The sequence below is a fragment of the Pongo pygmaeus genome, chromosome 9 (genome assembly GCF_028885625.2).
Source record: "Pongo pygmaeus isolate AG05252 chromosome 9, NHGRI_mPonPyg2-v2.0_pri, whole genome shotgun sequence".
NCBI classification, from domain to species: Eukaryota; Metazoa; Chordata; class Mammalia; order Primates; family Hominidae; genus Pongo; species Pongo pygmaeus.
The window spans coordinates 22,973,220-22,994,675 of NC_072382.2; the positions used below are offsets into that span (position 1 = coordinate 22,973,220).

The following is a 21,456-nucleotide window of genomic DNA, read 5'->3' on the forward strand; positions in this document are numbered from 1 at the left end:
TCTTTGGGGACAGAAGCTTATCTCTGTTATAATAAACTCTATGCCCAAGTTAGGGACTTAGCAATAATTTGGATAGTCCTTCCATTTGTGGCTATCCCACACCACTAGTCAAATGGGGACTGTAACAATGTAAAAACATCCTCCAACTGTTTCTTTCCATTCTAATTTTTATAATCTTGGTCCTCAACACCTCTTACCTGATTACAGAAATGTTCTGCTCTCTAGATTCTCAGCTATGCTTACTTGGCCATTTTCCAAATTCTTCTTTCTTGAGCCTCCTGAGGCCTTTTGTCATGTCCCATTACCATAGATAGGATCAAACAAATATCTTCTACCTTTGTGTAAAAGCCCACAGGAGGCAGCCTAGACTGAGTCTCACACCCTATAGAAAGCGGACCAGAGGCACATGGTTAAAGTAGGTCCAGGAGGCTCTGCCACTGGTGCGTTGTGCAACTGACCTATTCAAGGTGTCTTGCTTCCATTTTGCCATCTATAAAATAAGGGGTTGGATTAAGTGAATTCTAATGTCCTTTAACAGCTAAAATCTTTTATCTTCCTCCTCACTGACCTGTTCCCAGGGAACTAACCCACCAATTGTGATCTGTTTCAAGTTGTAAGTTTCTAAATAGCATGGGCTGCATTATCTAACTTTGTTTAAAATGCCATACACATATAAGTACCTAATAAATGGTCCTAAAAAGAGGATAATGCACTACCTTCTAAGCCAGCTTAGAGAGTGCGTTTTAAACTCAGGGTGTGTGCTAACCGCAGTCAGATTCAGGAAACAGACTGGGGGGAGAAGAGGGAAGGTGTAACAACAGGTGGTGCCCATCTGGGAATTATGAAATCACAGGCCAGCACTAGGAGAAAAGCCACTCTCTGAAGTGGCTTCTACAGTCATCACACTGTCAAAGGCACAGTTCCACAGGGATATTGCTACTGGGTGAGCAATGTATCAGGACTCATGAACCAAGAGACAGACTAAGAAGTAGTGAGACAAATGGAATTGGGGGTACAGTCTATGGATCCAAGGAGCATCAAACTTGGCAATGGCTTCATTTCCTTCCTTGCACACACTGCCTGAGTTTGGTCAATCCTTAACCATCAAAGTGCAACACAGCTCTATGAACCAGCTCAAACCTTAATGTCACATGGCTGGGTCAGCCAAGACAGAGCACAAGGAATCCAATATGCAAAAGCATCTTTGAATTAGTGGCCCTTCTTCCCTTCAGGCTTTGTCTTGCATGCTGCCCAGATGGGAAAGGGGCAACTGGCTGGCTTCCAATTCCGAGCTGGTTTCCACAGAGGAGCCAGTTATAGGATTCACTCTCAGCCCTCTGGGAACAAAGCTCACCTTTTATTTTTGGAATTTCCTGAAATGAAGCGGAATGGAGGGACTGACTGCCTTCATTTTCAGCTTATGCTTCTAACTACATTGGTAGTTGGCAGTTTTTGTCAAGGAGGTGCTTTGAAAAAAGCCAAAGAGCCTTCATTCACTCCTGGGACACAATTCAATGCTGATACTAGCCATCTAGAGCGAAGGAGCCCAGAAGTTGTCATGTAGAGTTCCCTAATGCTGACTAGTTTTGACAAACACATGGACAAACTGCATTATGGATTAAGATTTACCTGTGAGATCACTTTAGTCTGTCCGAGAGACCTTCCCAGCCCCAGGCAGGAGTTTGCTTAAAATAAGCCAAGCAGGAAAACCAATCACATGGGCAGGCTTCTGGGGTTTGGGCAGCACTCCCATTTGCTCCAGTCTGGCTAGAGGTTGGTACCTTGGTACTGGAGCACCTGATCTCCATTCTTTGCAAGTTATTTTTTAAGGCCAGGGGCCATGAAGATGGCAAAGAGACAGACTGGGGTTGGCCATAGTTGATAGAAAAATCTGTGCCATTAAATCTTTCAATAATTACCACTACTAGGAAGATATTGCTAAAGAAAGTGTCTTTAAACATGTGCCTCATCCTTGTATCTGTACCAGCTCACTGGACAGCATAACCATGAGCCTTCTGTGGATAATAAGAAGACTCACACTTTGGCAGTTGGAGCGGATGACCACTGTCCAAGCTATCTCGGAGATCTGCAACCTCAGAGATCATGTAGAGGCAGAGGTGACTTGGTCCAGTTCCCTCGTTGCACAGATGAGAAAACTGAGACCTCGAGAGACGTGGTTCTCCCAAGGTTACAGTGCTGGGTCAAGTCTAAATTGGCCCTAACTCCCAGTCCAATCTTCTATTGATTAAGTCATCTGACTTCCTACTATGCTAATTCTAAAAAGCACCTTACTGTCCCCAAGCTCAGCCCCTCACCTGAAAACAAAGAAGTCAGATTATGGTGTCAAAAATGACATTCAGGGTCAATGTTCTTCAGCTCTGTAGTGCCAGTGGCAGATATGAAGAGGGTCACAGGTGCCTGCTGAATGACCAGGTTCAGAATAGAACCAGGTAGGGAGAGGAGGCAGGGAACATGACAAAACCCTTTGCTCCCATCAGTCTTCATTTCTAAAAGCTACAGGCTCTTTGTGAATGTGGTTTCCATTTAGCAAAGAAGGCCATATGCTCACACCATTAAAAGAAAGAACTCCAGTCAGCTGTGCAGCAAACTAGTGAGACTCCACATCTGACATCTGAGGGCCTACTGGAACCTCGTAATCTGTGAGGCTCTGGGGCAGAGAAGGAAACACAAGCAAAAAGCAGCTAAATGAAAGATTAACCCCAACTACTATTTTTCATGAGGCAATGAATCTCTTGGGAGATAATAAGAAGGGAAGGAGAGATGAGAGTTTGAGGGGATGGGAGGAGGAGGGAGAGATGGGTCAGGATCAGGTCGTGGATTTTCTAATTCTGTGCTCCCTAAGACCCAGTAAAGATGAAATCACTTTTATTTCCATAACCTCAGCTCCAGTGTGGGTCATACTATTTCTAAGTCTAATCTCAGAAGATTGCTTAATGAAGTTAAAAGGAGAATAGTCATCATAAGCCAAATGATGATTCTCTTTAAATCCTGCACAACCAGTGGAAACAGAGACTTCAGTTTCTTGTAAACAACTATTATTGAGCCTTCAAAATTTCAAGTTGATTTTGGTGAGGCTCAATTTAAATGACCAGGGATCAAAGATATTAGCTCTGTCCACCAAGGAGAAAATAAACTCTGCTTACTTCAAGTAGCTGCCCTGCTGACTTCCATCACTTGCGGTCAGGGACACTACAGCATATCCCCTTTGTTTTCTTATTACTGTGTAAAGGTAGGAAATGACAGTGACCACAAACTCAGTAATTCTGGCTGGCTTCAAAGCATAAATCTGCTTCCCAAATCATTATTTAATGCGTTATTTCATCCTAGTGCCCTATATGTGTGCTTAAATCCCATAATCTCTTGGTGGAGAATCAAGCAGCAGAGGGACTTTTTCTGATTACTTATTTATTTATATCTCATCTATTTCCAAAAAATGATTTGGGATCACTTATAATAAAAGGCAAAACTAAAGTCCAAAGTATCATAACAGATGATGTCCTCAATATTATTCAATATAAATATAAACACATATATCTAATATATATACACATATGTCTAATAAATATAGATATAGAGATAGATAGATCTCCAGATATACTCCATTTAGCTTTAAAATCTTAATTTTGATATTAAGATTCAGAAAAGGCAATCCAACATCAAGCTAAAGTCATACAAGTTTAGGGATGGAGAGATTTGAGTGTTCTTATTTTATTAATTCATTATGCATCTGACTCACAGATACTAAGCTCCCAATATTTTTTAAATTAAACATTTTAGTTTGAGATAATTATAGATTCACATGTAGTTGTAAGAAAGAATGCAGAGAGCCTGTATACGCTTTACCCAGTTTCCCCCAACATCTTGCAAAACTATAGTATGACATCACAACATGATATTGGCATTGACAGAATCAAGGTACAGAGCATTTCCACAGCCATAAGGGTCCCTCCTGTTGAACTTTTAAGACACAACTGTTGGGCCAGGTGCAGTGGCTCACGCCTGTAATCCTAGCACTTTGGGAGGCCAAGGCGGGTGGATCACGAGGTCAAGAGATCGAGACTATCCTGGGTAACACGGTGAAACCCCGTCTCTACTGAAAATTCAAAAAAATTAGCCGGGCCTAGTGGCAGGCGCCTGTAGTCCCAGCTACTAGGGAAGCTGAGGCAGGGGAATGGTGTGAACCCGGGAGGCGCAGCTTGCAGTAAGCAGAGATCACGTCACTGCACTCTGTCGCCTGGGCAACAGAGCGAGACTCCGTCACAAAAAAAAAAAAAAAAAAAAAAAAAAAAGACACACAACTGTCTCCCTCCCTATCCCTGACTCCTGGCAAGCACCCATCTGTCCTCCATTTCTACAATTTTGTCATTTCAACGAAGTTATATAAATGGAATCACACAGTATGTAACCTTTTTGGACTGGCTTTTTTCACTCAGCATAATTCCCTGGAGAATCATCCAAGCTGTTGTGTGTATCAGTAGTTTGTTCCTTTTTATGGATGAATAATATACCATGGTATGCATGTGCCATAGTCTGCTTAACCATTTATCCACTGAAGAATGCCTGGGCTGATTTCAGGTTTTGGCAGTTACAAATAAAGCTGCTACAAACATTCACATATAGGTTTTCATGTGAGCATAAATTATCAATCTTCTGGGATAAATGCCCAAATGTGTAATTGCTGAGTCCTATGGTAGTTGCATGTTTAATTTTATAAGAAACTACCAAAACTATTTTTCAGAGTGGCTATACCATTTTACATTTCCAAAAACAATATATGAGTGGTCCGGTTTTTCTGTATTCTCACTGGCATTTGCTGTTTGTATTTTTTTGGTTAACTTTAGCCATTCTTATAGGTGTGTAATGATATCTCATTGCAGTTTTATTTTGCATTTCCATAATAGTTAATGATGCTGAACATCTTATTTGCCACCTGTATATCCTCCTCAGTGCAAGGTCTGTTCATGGCCTTTGCCCATTTTCTAACTGGATTATTTGTTTTTTCATTGAGTTTTGAGAGTTTTAAAAAACATATTCTAGATGTTTAGCCCTTTGTTGGATATGTGGTTTGCAAATATTATCTCCAAGTATATAGCTTGTCTTTTTGTCCTCTTCACAAGGTCTTTGACAGAGCAAAAGTTTTACATTTTGATGAGGTCTCATTGGTCAATTTTTTTTTTATGGATCATGCTTTTGGTGTCAGATCTAAGAACTCTTTGCCTAGCTCTAGAGTCTGAAGACTTTCTCCTTTTTTCCTAAAAGTTTTATGGTTTCATGTTTTACATTTAAATCTGATTCACTTTCAGTTAATTTTTGCATAAAGTGTGAGGTCCAGGCCAAGGTTAAATTTTTGCCCATGGATGTCCAATCTTTCAGTACCATTTGTTGAAAAAGTCAGCAAGGAAAAGACCAGGACTTTTCCACTGAATATGGAATATGGAATCATCATACTTTGAACAACCCCTTACAATTCTACTGACAGGAAGTATATATAAATTCAATGTCCAAACACATTCAATTCAATAAATATTTATTGAGCATCTACTATGTGTCAAGCATTTAGGCATACAGTGGTAAACAAGGCAGATACAATTCTTGCATGAATGGACCACACTGGAGAAGAGGCTTTCAATCAAGCCCAGATTTCTGCTGTGGATGTATTTAGTGGCGGTGGTTGTGAGAAGTCAGTTTCTTCCTTCCCTCTCCAAGCACAGAGTGTCAACATGTGGTCATGACCTCCACCCAACCCCTCAAATCTTCAGCCTAAAGGCTGGTTGGGAACCTAGAAATATTACTAGTAATGGTTGCCAACTCTTGATCTAAACCAGCCAACAGACAGTAGCAAATATATTTCATCATGATTAATGTGAACCCTAGGAACCAATTTTCATGCACCAAGAAATAAATATGATCTGAGAGATGAGCTGTAAATATCACACTGATTAGTTTATCTTGCTTTCTAGAGACTTGTTTCACAGTTGTGACATTTCCAAGGTCTGGGACTACTCTGATCCTTCAAGTTTTCTTTCTCTTTATTCTCCCCAAATGAGGAATCACTATGTCTAATGCAATAGCAATCACCAACCACTGCCTGAAACTCATGATTTTGCAGGCAGTTGTATAATTTTACAATGAACGGGTGCAGCTTCATATTCAGGAGAAATGATAGAGCTTTCCTCCGAAAGCTACATACACTGCTGTCTTGAGTGAACTGGGGAGTTCAGGCCTGGGGCTGCTCTGATTTACCCTGGCCCTGGGCCCGGTCCTGCCCACACATCTCCTTGGAGCATCTCTATCACAATTAAGGCAGATAAACAGCCCATGAAGACAAATTCCCCACATCCCCAAACCATAAGCCAAATTCTGAAGCTCTGAATTCCTGAAGCAGCCAAAGCTCCCCTGTAATCAATCCCAATGAGACAGCAGGCAGCTTTTAGAACAATAACCCTCAAACATATGGATCCTTTCAGGGTTGGAATATCATTGCAGATATCTCCTTTTGAACAGGGGGAGGGAAAGAACATATTCTTTAAACCATCAAATGTACCAACACCTCTTTAAAATAACGATCTCATATTATGAGCACTAGTTTGGAAGCAGAGATATGAAACCAGGTGGCCTCCATGGTGCTGCAGACAGGAAAGATCCTGGGGTGAGGTGAGGGTGCAGAACACACAGCGCTGGCCATGGAAAGGTCTGCAGGGCTCTTTCCTCACGAGGGCTGCTTGGCACATACTAAAACCAATGGAATGGGCTTATTTGGAATGGGGGTCTTCGAGGAGGAGAGACCCTCAGACGGGCAGATGTGCCAGCAAGCAGTATGTGCCCTCCTCTGTGGGGCAGGGAGGCTGCTAGTCCTACATTGGATGTTTCATTAATGGCTATATAAACAAATTCTGAACTTGCTGTTTTAATTTGCTCAGTGGGGAAGAAAAAAGTGCCACTCTCTTGTAATTCCCAACTAGGTGCTTTTTTTCAATGATCAGATGTTATTTCAATGTTCAGCAAACATATTTGATTTCCTTCCCTTAACATTTGTTTGACTTGTTCTCCAATGGGGACTGGGTGCTTTAGAGAAGCTCTGAGAGGTCAGGCTTTACTGCGGCTTCCCTCAGCACCTCCCTGGGCTTCTGGCCCACTACTTGGGATCTTCTTTCAGCAGCACTTGCTGCAGCCGTGGCACATATGAACTATTTTCTCTCCAGGTCCCTGTGAGTCTTGGGGGTGTAAATCAATGCAAGCTGGAGATAGGACAGACCTAATAGATTATTTAGTTCTCCTACAGGCTGAAAAACAGGGAGCCTGAAGCAATGTGAAAAATACTCCAGGGAGATGATCCTCTAAGAAAAAATGACTCACCTCTGACCACAGTCTTCCATTTGTCTCTTTTGGGAAGCTCTAACTGTACCTGACAGGTGGGAACACTCACAGAAATGAGCTGTTTGTGGCCCATTCTCTTCTAAAGACAATAGTCTCTATAATGGCAACCCTTCAGGTACGTCCAAAAAGTGAAAAATGGAGGTAACAGACAGAGATATGCTCTTTTCAATACTGTACTGACATTATGGCCAGGCTAAGGAAAGGTACTCGGGGGAACTGTTGCTTACTCAGATATATACACAAGGCTCAAAGAGAGCTCACACCCATCAACTTAAAGAACAGGGTACACAACAAGCATAAAAAAATTATAGTTTTCTAAAAGCTCAACTTTGGCAAACTGGTCCTAGTTACACTGTAAAGCTTTAGTGTCAGACCTAGCACAAAAGTTGATCCAGTGCAGCTCTGGCAAGGTTTGACCTTGTGCACACCAAAACCAGGCCTGGCTCACTGTGAATTCCAGCACCAGCAGCACACCAGCAGCCGTGCAAGCTGACTCCTAGACTGGATCCACACTGCACTCTGGATACAGGCCACCATCCAGATAAGAGAAAGAAAGACTTCAATTCCTAATCTTCCCAGTCATCACTAGGTCAGACTTAGGCTCGACGATCTGAGTCACACAAGAGGTCAAGGAATGAAAATCTAAGGTGCTGGTTCCCACTGAAAGTTGAAATACTTTCAATAAGTATATTTATTAGAAGTGGATGCACTGCAGGTATGTACTTTGTTTTATGGTTCCTCTGTTAGGGATGCCCCCTTTTTTATCAGCCTCAGCTATGTAAGTAATAACCGAGTTTCTCTCTGTCCAAGATGAACTCAAAGGGTGAGCCTTTCCTAGAGCCCATCCATGGCAAGATGAGATAGGAGGTTCCATGTGCCATAAAGAAAAACCCTTCTGCAGAGACCCTCCTGGATTCCCAACAGCCTGAGGCACATTTTCACATTTAGGATTCTGGGGTGTAAATCTAGGGAGGTAAGCAGTTAATTTCTTATCAGAAGGATCATAAGCACAAGCCTGTCAGAAGCATGTCCAAGACTTGTTTTGCATTTTTATTTTTAATTATTTATTTTTTTGAGACAGGGTCTCACTTTGTTGCCCAGGCTGGAGTGCAGTGGCACGATCCTAGACTCAAGTGATTCTCCCACCTCACTCAGCCTCCTGAGTAGCTGGGACTACAGGTGAGTGCCACCACACTTGGTTAATTTTTTTTTTTTTTTTAATTTTTAGTAGAGATGAGGTCTCACTATGTTGTTCAGGCTGGTCTTGAACTCCTGGCCTCAAGCCATTCTCTCACCTGGGGTTCCCAAAGTGTGGGAATTACAGGAATGGGTCACTGCACTCAGTCATCTACTAGCTTTTAAAGGAGGTTATGAAGTCTAATTCTAGGATACGTCATTTCTATTTTTCAGTTGTTGTAGTGAGAAGAGAAAAAGTGGGATCATTTATTTAGAATTGCAGATTCTAGGCCAGGTGCAGTGGTTCACACCTGTAGTCCCAGCACTTTGGGAGGCCGAGGCGGGTGGATCACCTAAGGTCAGGAGTTTAAGACCAGCCTGGCCAACATGGTGAAAACCCCATCTCTAGCAAAAATACAAAAAAATCAGCTGGGCATGGTGGCAGGTTCCTGTAATCCTAGCTACTCGGGAGGCTGGGGCAGGAGAATCACTTGAACCCAGGAGGCGGAGGTTGCAGTGAGCCAAGACTGTGCCACTGCATTCCAGCCTGGACAACAGAGTGAGACTCCATCTCAAAAAAAAAAAAAAGAATTGCAGATTCTATAATCTCTCTTACTCTCCTTGAATACACATATAGATAGCCATAAGTTTTACTAATTCTGTTTAAAATATAAACATTATACAGTATCTCAGCTTTGGAATTCTCCAATTAGTGAGGCCCCCTCATCACTAATTAAATCTGAGCTATGGAGTAAGCTAGTCTTTTCCTTCTCCTTGGTTCTTCAATCCATTCAAACACTAAGTCTATAGATTTTCCACTACCACAATCTCCAGTCTCTGCAACCTCTAAGTCATCCTGTGATCTGATGGCTTTTACCATATACTTCTCTAAAAACCTACAACACCTCTTTTCTGCCTGTCACTTTAAACTTTTCAGTTGACCTCTTAGCCTGCACCTCCGCTGGCTCTCTATTAACCTAAGCAGCCTAGCTTCCACTGCTCACCAAAACCAAATTCCTACTCTGCCACATCGATATGCTGATGGTTCCCCTGTGCTACCACACACACCAAGCTCATTCTCCTTTGGTGTCTTTCTTCTTGGTGCTTCCTGCATCAGGAAACCCCACTCAAAGATAGTTTTATGTTCTCATGAAAAAACTGGGGCATTCCATGCTATTTTGTGGTCTTCCATGGTTCTTTGAGTGTATGTACTTGTTATTACCTTGGGAAGTTGTGAACAAAGTAATACAAATAAATTCTCACAATGTATTAGCACCCAGGAGGTTCTACCAGTGCTACCACCTACAAGATACCCAGGTTGTAAAAGGGAGAGCATCAATATTTTGTGTGCCTAACAACACACAGTTGCTCTGGTGAACTCCTATTCTCACATGAATAGGAATTCATTCACTGACTTTATAATGAATATTCTTAGCCAAGAGCATTTCACGTCTCTCAGGTGAAAATGTTCAACGCTTAAGTGCTACTAGTAATTTTTATGGTTGGAAATGAGGATCAAAGAATGAAAGAAAAAATAAATTCACAGATTCATACATTCAGCCAAGTCTCCATGGCTCATTTTCTGCCACATGTTTTAAACTGTCTCTCTCAAAGATGGAGGAGGGGAGGAGGAATAAGTTGCTTTTTATTTCCCAGCTCTCAGATCTGAAATAAAAGCAGACAGACTTGGAAAAAAAAATCAAACATTCAAGTAACACTATACACTGCTACTGTTCCCCTAAGAGTCCCTCGCAAATGAGTATCAAGAACTCAATAGATACTTTCCTAGTAAAATACATAAACAGATAAATAAATTATCCCAGGCTGAAAAGAATTTCCACATCTGGTAGCTCACTAGAGCTTGTCAAACAAGTCAGAAACACGCAGGGCCAGAGAAGATCATTCCTAGCTCCTGATTTCAGGGCTGGAGAGAGAATGGAACATTTCCCAAAGCCCTTTGCCTTCCAACAGGAAATACGACCCATATAAACACACAAATAACCCCTCTGTTTTCTTCCAATTAAATAAATAATGATACCCGGTATTTGGTCCAAATGTCTGTGTGCTCAAGTCACAGACACTGGAAGAAAACAGGCTTTCCTACATGGTCTAGCCTTTCATTCCCAAGAACTTGCTATGGTGTGCCTTTAAGGGTTATATTCAATGTACATTTAACACCCCAAAGAAGTAACTTAACCTCTGTGCACTTCAGTTTTCTCAGCAATAAAGCCTGAAGTGACAGGATGATCCTAAGATCTTCACATTCTGACACTGTGTTTCTTTTAAACAGAGCTTTCTGACTGGGGTGCTATGAATGGGTAATGATCATGTAAAGAGCTAATCCTCACCCATCAGTAGTGAGGCCTCGGGTGGGTCACATCTAGTGTGCCGCAGCCTTGTCTGTGTATCCTGATATAGTGCATTGGCATCATCTATTTGTGCAATGATTTGACAAAGGAAGGAGAAAGGACTGTTGTGGCTCTAATAACTTCCTCCTGGAGAGTGATTCTAGAGTTCACTATCAATTTTCAAGCTAATATCCAGGTAGATCTCCCTCATCATTTATCTTACATCTCTTCCCTCTTACACTAGGCCCAAGTTTCTCTCATAGCTCTCGGAAGTGTGCAATCTGTGAACTGGCCTTTAATCACTGTTTTATGTTCCTTTAGCAAGACCTGGCGCCAGTTGCTTTAAAATGGTCTCTGTGAATCAATTCTTCCAACCCTTTAACATAAGCACTGCCTTAGGATGCCTTTGCATTTGTGAAAAACATGCTGGAAGTCTAGGGCTTGAATCTGCATGTTATTCCTCAGTACAGGCGTCACTAGAATCCTGAATGAAATAAGATCTGGTTCACCATATTCAGCTCTCTCTCCTCCATTAAAATAATTTCTTGTTTTCTTTCTTCAATTTCAACATGCTATTGGCTATCACCTGCAAATATACCCTTATCTTAACACATGCAATCTCTCTGTGTTCCACAAGAAAGTGAAGGAATCTGACATTTTTTATGCATTGAAGTTTGGTACTTTTCCATACGGAATCACACCTTACAGATCTGCCTGTACTTCTGATGGCTTAGAATCATTACAACCAAAGGGATCTCAGGAAGTCACTTGGTCTATTCTTCTGTATCCAAGCAGACCTAGTAAAACCACTCTAAATGCTGGGGGATTGCTGGCTTCCTTTTCTTAAAAATTCCCAAATGGAAGACTCCTGTCTCTCCAGGCCTCTTAAAAATTCTTTGGGGCAACAGCTAAAAAGGTCTGCTGCATGATTTCTCTTTGATTCTCATATAGTAAATACTGTATTTAAACTATGTTTAATTTTAAGTAGGATAATGAATTTAACTGTTACAGAAATGATAAAGGCTACAGAAAAAAGAAATAGAGATGCTTATTTCAGAGAACAAGCAAGGGGATATTTCGATTATGCTAAAGGTGCTGAGGTAGCCAGAATTACCTAACTGGCCTAGTAAGAACATTAAATCCACAGGTGCAGATGTGCCCTCTTTTTAATCACACATAGAACATTTACCAAAATAGACCTTTTATGGGGCCATATAGTTTCAATAAATTCTAAAATAATAAAATCGTAGAGTATATTTTCTGACCACAGTAGAATCAAACCAGAAATCCATAAAAAAACTATTAACTTAAAAATCTGACAAAAGTAAGCAATGTACTTTTATATAACTATATGTCAAACAAGATAATACAATGGAAATCAGAAAATATTTTGAGCTTAAATAGAAATATGACACATCAAAATTTGGAAATGCACCTAAGGCAGCAATTGAAGAGTAATTTATAGCTTTATATGCTTATATTAGAAAAACAAATATTGAAATCAATGACCTGATCTATCAAGTCAAAAGGCTAGAGAACAACAGCAACTTAAATTCATCAAAGGAGAGAAAGAAATTAATCAAGGAGTAGTAATTAAATACAAAAAAAGCACAACAGAAAAATCAACAAAACTCAAAAGTTGAGGCCAGGTGCAGTGGCTTATGCCTGTAACCCCAGTGCTTTGGGAGGTTGAGGCAGGAGGATTGCTTGAAACCAGGAGTTCAAGATCAGCCCACAACAACATAGCAGGAGCTTGTCTACCGCTCCCCCCGCAAAAAAAATTAGCCAAAAAAAAAAAAAAAAAATTAGCCATAGTGGGACAATTCTGTAGTTCTAGCAACTGCGGAGACTGAGGTGGGAGAATCACTTGAGCCCAGGAGTTTGAAGTTACTGTTAGCTACAATTGCACCTCTGCACACCAGCCTAGGTGACAGAGTGAGACCCTCTGTCTTTAAAAAAAAAAAAAAAAATTCAATTCTTTGAAAAGATTATGGATAAACCTCCAACAAGATTCATCATGAAAGAGATAAAACAAAAATTGCCAGTATCAGGAACGAAAAAGAGTACATCATTCCAAATCTTACAGGCTTTAAACAACAAGAGAATATTACGAATGACTTTATACCAATACATTTTGTAATTTAGATAAAATGAACAAATTCCTTGGAAAATACAATTTATCAAAACCAACACAAGAAGAAAATCTGAATAGTATTAGAGACATTAAAGAAATTGAGTCTGTAGTAAATATGCAAGGCTGCTGGTTGGGAATAAAGGGAACATGGAATGGATAGAAGAAGAAAGTTACGGCTGGGCACGGTGGCTCACGCTTGTAGTCCCAGCACTTTGGGAGGCTGAGGCGGGCGGCTCACGAGGTCAGGAGATCGAGACCATCCTGGCTAACACGGTTAAACCCCATCTCTACTAAAAATACAAAAAATTAGCTGGGCGTGGTGGCTGGCGCCTGTAGTCCCAGCTACTCGGAGAGGCTGAGGCAGGAGAATGGCATGAACCCAGGACGGGGAGCTTGCAGTGAGCCGAGATTGCGCCACTACACTACAGCCTGGGCGACAGAGCGAGACTCCATCTCAAAAAAAAAAAAAGAAGAAGAAAGTTACAAATATCACCTATGGTCTGGAGATCAAGCAACAGAAGCAAAGAATGTGGCACCTATGCATATTTTCTCCTTTCCTTATGTATATATATTTGGATATATAAACCAGTTTATTTTTCCTCTTTTCGAATTACTATTTGAAATAAGAAGTATTGCTACAATTTATTCAGGTTACACAATTTATGTAAATTTATACTATTTATTCTTTGGGTGTTTGTGGTTGGTTCAGCTTCTTGAGTCTGTACATTTATGTCTCTTGCTAACTTGGGACCTTTTTAGCCATTATTTCTTCAAATATTTCTTCAGTCCTACATTCTTTCTCTTCTTCTAAAATTCTAATGACACAAATATTATATCTTTTGTGATTGTCCCACAAGTCTCTGAAGCTCTGTTCATTTTTCGCCAATCTATTTCTTCTCTGTTGTTCACACTGGAGAATTCCTATTGATTTATCTTCAAGTTCTCCAGTTTTTTCTTGTTATCTCCATTCTCCTATTGAGCCCATCCAGTGAGTTTTCAATTTTAGGTATTGTAATCAGTTTTGAAATTTCCATTTAGCTCTTCTTTATATCTTTTTACTGAAACTTTCTGTTTTCCATTTGTTTTAACAGTACTCATAATTGCTTATTAGAGCCTTTTTTTATGATAACCTTTTAAAAAATCTTTATCAGATAATTCCAACGTCTGTGTCATCTTGTTGGCATCTGTTAATTATCTTTTCTCATTGAAGTTGCAATTTGCCTGGTTTCTGTTATGATGAGTAATTTTGGAACATTCTGAGTATTGCTATGAGACGCTGGATCTGTACATTTTCTCTGTTGGTCTGTTTTCTACTTCACTAATTTAGCATTTAACTTGCTTTCTTCCTTCTACTTGCTTTGAGTTTAATTTACTCTTCTTTTTCTAGGTTCTTAAGATGGAATGAACTTTTGGTCACTGTTTTTAGACTTTTCTTCTTTTTATAATATAAGCATTTAATGCTATAATTTTCCCATCAGCACCGCTTTAGCTGCATCCTACAATTTTTTTTCAAGTTTTGAAATAGAGTTTACTTACAATAAAAACTATCAGTTTTAAAGGTATAATTCATTGAGTGTTGACAAGTGTATATAATGATATAACCACCACCATATCATAATATAAAACATTTCCATCACCTGAAAAGCTCCTTCTTGCTTTTTTGTGGTCAATCCCATCCCCCAGGCCTGGCAATGTAGTTTTTTCTACTCTAGAATTTCATATACATGGAGTCATACAGTCAGTAGCCTCCTATATCTGACTTTGTTCACTTAGCATAACACTTCTGAGATTTATCCATGTTGCTGCATGTATCCATTTCTTTCTTTCTATTGCTGTGTAGTACTCCCCTGTATAGATACTCCACATTCTGTTTATCCATTACCAGCTGATGTTTCTAGTTTAGGGATCTTATAAGTCTTTATGCAGACATATGTCTGCACATATTTCTTTTGGAAGCTGGGTCATATAAAAAAATGTTTTATATGCCGAACTGTTTTCTAAATTGGTTGTACCAGTTCACATTTTCACCAGTAATGTATGAGTTCAAGTTGCTCCACAGCCTCACCAATACTCAGTATTGTCATTCTTTTTAATTTTACTTATAGCCATTCTAGTGGAGATATAGTGGTAACTCACTGTGCTTTTATTTTAAAACTGTTGTAACGACTATGATGTTGAGGACTTTTTTTGTGTGTTATCTTGTACCTCTATATCATCCTTTATTTATCTATTTATTTATTTTTATTTTTATTTTTTTGTTTGAGACAGAGTCTCGCACTGTCGCCCGGGCTGTAGTGCAATGGTGTGATCTCGGCTCATGGCAACCTCTGCCTCCTAGATTCATGTGATTCTCCTGCCTCAGCCTCTTGAGTAGCTGGGATTACAGGCTCACACCACCACACCCGGCTAATTTTTTGTATTTTTAGTGGAGATGGGGTTTCATTACGTTGGCCAGACTGGTCTCAAATTCCTGACCTCATGATCCACCTGCCTCAGCCTCCCAAAGTGCTGGGATTACAGGTGTGAGCCACCATGCCCAGCCTATATCATCTTTTAAAAAATGTTTCAAGCAGTAATTTTTGCTCAGTCCACCTTTCCCCCTCTGTTTAATCCTATTCTCTTTCAGCTTTTAAAAAAATGTTATTCTTATTGACAAGTAATAATTGTATATATTTGTGGGGTACAATGTGATAGATCCATACACATTTACATTGTAGAAGAGCAAATCAGACTAATCCATCACCTTGCATACTTATTTCTTTGTGGTGGAAACATTTAAAATCCACTCTTTTAGCAATATTGAAATATAACATACGTTATTATTAACTATAGCCACCTTACTGTGAATAGATCACCAGAACTATTCCTCCTGTCTAACTGAAACTTTATACCTTTTGACCAATATTTCCCCTTTACCTGCCTTTCTCTCCAACCTGTGGTAACCACCATTCTACTCTCTACTTCTATGAGGCCAGACTTTTAGATTCTACATTTAGTGAGATAATACAATGTTTGTCTTTTTGTACCTGCCCTCTAGATAGCATAATGTCCTCTAGATTCATCCATGTTGTCACAAATGACAAAATTTCATTATTTTTTCAGCTGCATAGTATTCCATTGTACATATGCATCACGTTTTCTTTATCCACTCATCTGTTTATGGATACTTAGGTTGATTCCATATCTTGACTATAATGAACAATGCTGCAATGAATATGAGAGTGCAGCTATCTCTTCAATATACTGATTTCAATTCCTTTGGATATATACCCAGAAGTGGGGTTGCTGGATCATCTGGCAGTTCTATTTTTAGTTTTTTGAGGAACCTCCATACTCTTTTCCAAAATGGCTGTATCAATTTACATTCCCACCAACAGTGTACAAGGCCATACATGTGTGGTCCATTTCTAAACTCTTTATTCTGTTTCATTGTCCTATATACCTAAATTTATACCAATACCACCGTGTCTTGATTACTGTAGCTTTATAGCAAGTTTGAAAATAAGGAGTGTAAGTCCTGCAATTTTGTTCTTCTTTTAAAAAATTGCTCTGGCTTTTTCAGGTCTGATGTGTTTCCATTTCAATTTTAGCTCATCAATTTCAATAACAAAAAGCCTTCTGGGATTTTGATTGGATTGTTTTGAATCTATACAATTTGGGGAGAATTTACATGGTAACAATACTGAGTCTTTGGATCCACAAGCATGGTATATCTTTCCAATTATGAAGTTGTTCTTCAATTTCTCTCGACAACATTTTTTAGGTTTCACTAAACATATCTGGCACACATTTTGTTGTATTTTTCAAGTATTTCAGTTTTTATGCTACTGCTAGAGTATAAGTAACATTTCTTGTGGCTTTTTGGAAATATAGTTGATATACAATAAATAATTTATTTAAAGTGTATAATTTGACACGTTTTGGCATCTGTATACACCAGTAAAACCATTACCCCAATTAAAATAATGAACATATCCATTTCCCCTAAAAGTTTTTTGTACCCCTGTTATTTGTCCCTCCTGCCCTTTACAGCCTGACCCTCCCCACTTACCTTCCAGGCAAGCACTGATCTTTCTATCTCTAGGGTTAGTTTGCACTTTCCAGAATTTTATATATATGGAATCATAAAGTATGTTCTCTTTTTCATCCTGCTTCATTAACTTAGCATAATTACTTTGAAAACTGTCCATGTTGTCGCATGTATCAATAGTTACTTCTTACTTATTACTGAGCCATATTCTACTCTATGGATGTATCACAATGTTTATCCCGTCAACTGTTGATAGACATTGTTTTATTTTCTCCAATTTTTGCCTATTACAAATAAAAGCTGCTTTGAATGTTAGCGTACAAATATTTGTGCAGACATATGTTGTCATTTCTCTAGGGTAAATCCCCATGGGAAGAATGGCTGGTCATATGGTAGAGGTATGTTTAACATTTTAGACTCCAAACTGCTTTCCAAAATGGATGTAACCAGATTATGGATCACAGTAAAGTGGAAGGGCATATAGGCCAGAATAATCTTTTCTATATCTTTCATATGTGTGTTGGTAAGGGAGATTTATTCATTCATCAAATGTTACTGAATTAACTACTGAATGCAATGAACTGGGTTAGGCACAGAGGGCATAGCAATGAATAAGACAGCCATGGTTCCTGCTCTTTGGTGCTTACATTCTAGAAGGAAAAAAAAGACACTATAACAACATAGTTCACAATTATTTGCTCACAAAGAGGTACAGAGTGCTCTGAACCCAACCTGACTGAGGACTCTCTGAAAGATTCTTTGAGATAGCAACAGCCAAGCTGAGTGTTGAAGGATGAGCAGAGATTAACAAGACAGATATAATCCCAAGGGACTGTGATAACACCACAAAATAGTAGTTCTGGGATCCAATATAACTCCCCTAGGATGCAAATATTTACTTATTTATTCCCTTAATCAATCAAGCCTGCTCCCAATTCCTGCATGAAAATCCTAGGCTTCGGCATAAAAAGCAGGATTTAGGAGCATCATGATCTTTTGTCTCTTGATTCAACACTAAACTGAGTCCCTTCTTCAAGATAGAAATGTTCCTTCTGAATAATGAAAACAACAATCTCATTCATGAATCATAGTAGAATCATGAATGGAATAATGAAAATAGCAGTAGTCATAATGATAACAGCAGCAGCAGCTAACATGGCATCTGTAAAGTGTAAAATCTACTGTCCATCACACAGGAAGTGTACTTACTGCCTTTTGGTGCTTACATTCTAAAAGGAAAAAAAAGACAATAAATAACACAGTTCACCATTATTTGCTCACAAAGAGGTACAGAGTGCTCTGAACCCAACCTGGACTGGGGAATCCCACTTTCCATGTGGGAGGCACTGTGTAATTTCATCCAATGCAAATAATAACCTCATGAAGTAGATATTGTCATTACCATTTTACATAAGAATGAACTATGATCCAGAGAGATTAAATAACCTGTCAATCATCATAAATTGGTCAGTGATAGAGCAGGAATTTGGGCACAGAGGCCCTAAAGCACCAATGGTAGGGGTACCTAAAAAATGTATTTGTTTGCCTTAGAGTCAAAATAATTTTGTGACAGGCAAATGATACGCTGATGGCTATAAGTACTACTTCTGAGGACCACTGATCTCTGGCAAATGTCACTCACAGTAAAATCCTCAGGGAAGGCAGCACAGTGTCAGAAAAATTCGGATTTAAATCCCAATTCTTCCACTTATTAGCTATGTGACTATAGGCAAGTTATCTAACCTTACTTAGTCTCAGCACAGAATGAGAAAAACATACCTGCTTTGCATGCCTGGGCCAAGATCATAAGTAATGTATGGAAACACTCGGGACGTTGACAGGAACATAGTAAGTTGTATATACAAGGTTGTTATCAAAGTTGTTCCTTCCATAGCATCTGGATAGTCTGACTAACAGAGATAAGAAAGCTTCCTGATTTCACTCTTCTAATAATTATTTCTTTAGCGGTAACATGGAATCAAACACAAGTAATCAGAGGAAAGAGGTAAAGATTCGAGCTCAGTCCCTTTAAGTGCTGCAAAACTTCCTCGTGTTAACATATTCTTAGTTGCTTAAAACAAACTCAAGGTTGAAAGAAATCATAGGAATACATTTAGCCCACCCTTCTTTTAGTAGTCTTCCTTTACACCAACTGAAAATACTTAAGAGACAGCCCTCTGTCCATCTTGGTCACGTCGTTTTGAACATTCCTTTTCTCCACCTCTCTTTTGCCAAAAAAATAAACACATGGGTAGCATTTGAAGCCATTATATGCAATGAAGAGAGAAATCACTCACCAAAAAAAAAAAAAAAAAAAAAAAAAAAATTAGTCTTTTTGCCATTACTTGGCTAGAAAAACAAGTAGGCAATTTGTTTTAAAAATGGAAATAATAGTATACTAAATATCATCCAACACCCTAGACACTATGCTGTAAAAGTCATCTCCTATGAATAAAAATAAATCCAAAAAGATGAATGTATGTTTTATTAGCTACTCTCATGCCTTTCATTGGCCAATAACTACATCATCCCGGGCATTGCACATCAATCTATTTCATAACAATTTCTTTTACACTCAAATGAAGCTACATTTTTTAAAAAACCTGGGAAAACTTGAGCTTTTAATTTTTGGTGGTGGTGATAGTGTCAGGGGGAGTGGATTCCTTTTCTTTTCCCTTAAAATCCACCTTCAATTTAAGTGTTTAAAAATGCATTTCTATAATAAATACATGTACTAAATATAGCTTCATTCAAAAAAATTTATGATTTAAGAACCCCAAATTCAACAAATCCTAAGTTAGCTAAAGAAAATGGTTACCTTGCTCCCGTTTCCCCTGAGCCAGCTATAGCTAAATGACTTGAACACTCTGCGTGCTTAAGTCTGATACCACCTTTACCCGCAGCCGCAAGCCTCCGCCTGTTGTCATCATGCATCTCACGTACACCCTGACAGGGCCCATCAATTCCTATTGCTTTTCACCAGGCCTGGACTCTGGCACTTTCCCCTGGGGAGACCTTTACTGGTCTCCATACTTAACCCTTGAACCCAGCCTAATCCATCAGCCTCACTGAATAAACAGTGATAGGGAATGTTTCTCCCTAAAGACAGGCAGCCAGCCTCTCCACTTAAAACTCAGAAAGAAAGCCATCAACAGGGTCTGCTTTGTTTGTCAGTGTCGCCAGCTTCTTCACTTATTGATGTTTTTATTGTTGCAGCGCCCAGCTGCTTGAATCAAGGGAAGTGGTATTCAAGGAGACATCAATTAAGTGCTTGTTAAATGCTATAGATGCTCTTTTGAAATTGTCCCCTGGGACGTTCCTTGGGCGTTCCCAAAACCAGTGGAGGGCACAGTTGCCATTTTGGAATAGGGTTTCTCTAGTGCTTCAAAGAACAGCTTCATAACCCACACTCTAAGGCACACCTTTTGGACTCTACTGGAAGATTTTAGAAATTCTGACATTTAAGAAGGAAATATAATACTCTTTTTTAGGAAAGACAAGCAGTCATAGAAAGTAATATTAAACATATAAACACACTGTGTAAAACCTCCTTACCTCATAACCAAATTGCAGCTCATCAGAGGTCAGCATAATGATATCATCATCAATGGCCAGAACAGCTTCTGTCTCGATTTCATCATAAGGGAAGAAACGGTTACTTAACTTGTTTTCAGCAGTCCTCACAACTTTTAATGGAACCCGGATTTTGGGCCAGAGAGAATCTGGAAAAACAGAAAAGGTATTTACTATTCTCCTAACTTTTGTGAGGAGATAAAGTAGTAAAAGCATGACATCACAAATGAGATGGAAGAATCAGCTTGTATCCACGGCTCTCATCAAATCCAAAGGTAGAACTATGCCAGGGGAGATTCTCACAGATGCATCTTTATTATAATAAAAAATATGTATACTGCACATACACATATACACAACATATATACACACACACTATATACATACATATTTATCCTCTCTAAATCCTTGTAACACTACTAATTCTCAATACTGTCCTAACTAGAATGAACAAATTGGCTTCAACTCACAATTGAGAGGCAGAGAAGCACAACGACTCGACCAAGGTCACAATGATAGGAAGAGAAATAAAGTCTGCATAACCTCATTCTCAGGATCAAGACTTTAATATCAGAACTCTACCCACCTCTGGTAAATACTCTGCAAAATACTTTCAGATAAGTATATCCTAGCTGAAAACTTGCCTGCAGCTGTGCTAGGAAATACGGTGCATGTGCCAAAGGTCCCCAACATGCCCACCTCCATCATGCAATCAAACAGCTTTCGGTGCCGCTAAAATCCACCACTCATCAAAGTATGTTTCATTGAATGAGTGTAGCTTCCTTAACTCAGCACTT

At 39.3% G+C, this 21,456-nt stretch overlaps 1 protein-coding gene across 7 annotated transcripts in view; it reads right to left on the reverse strand.

Annotated features, from left to right (window-relative positions):
* The window catches only part of EXT2 (exostosin glycosyltransferase 2), a 157,931-nt gene that overhangs the window by 17,492 nt on the left and 118,983 nt on the right, over positions 1-21,456 (reverse strand). For all 7 annotated transcript variants that reach the window (XM_054437888.2, XM_063670963.1, XM_054437886.2 and 4 more), the window contains one exon: positions 20,642-20,808. In XM_054437888.2, the coding sequence (XP_054293863.1) occupies positions 20,642-20,808 (167 nt within the window). The remainder of the gene's footprint in view (positions 1-20,641; positions 20,809-21,456) is intronic.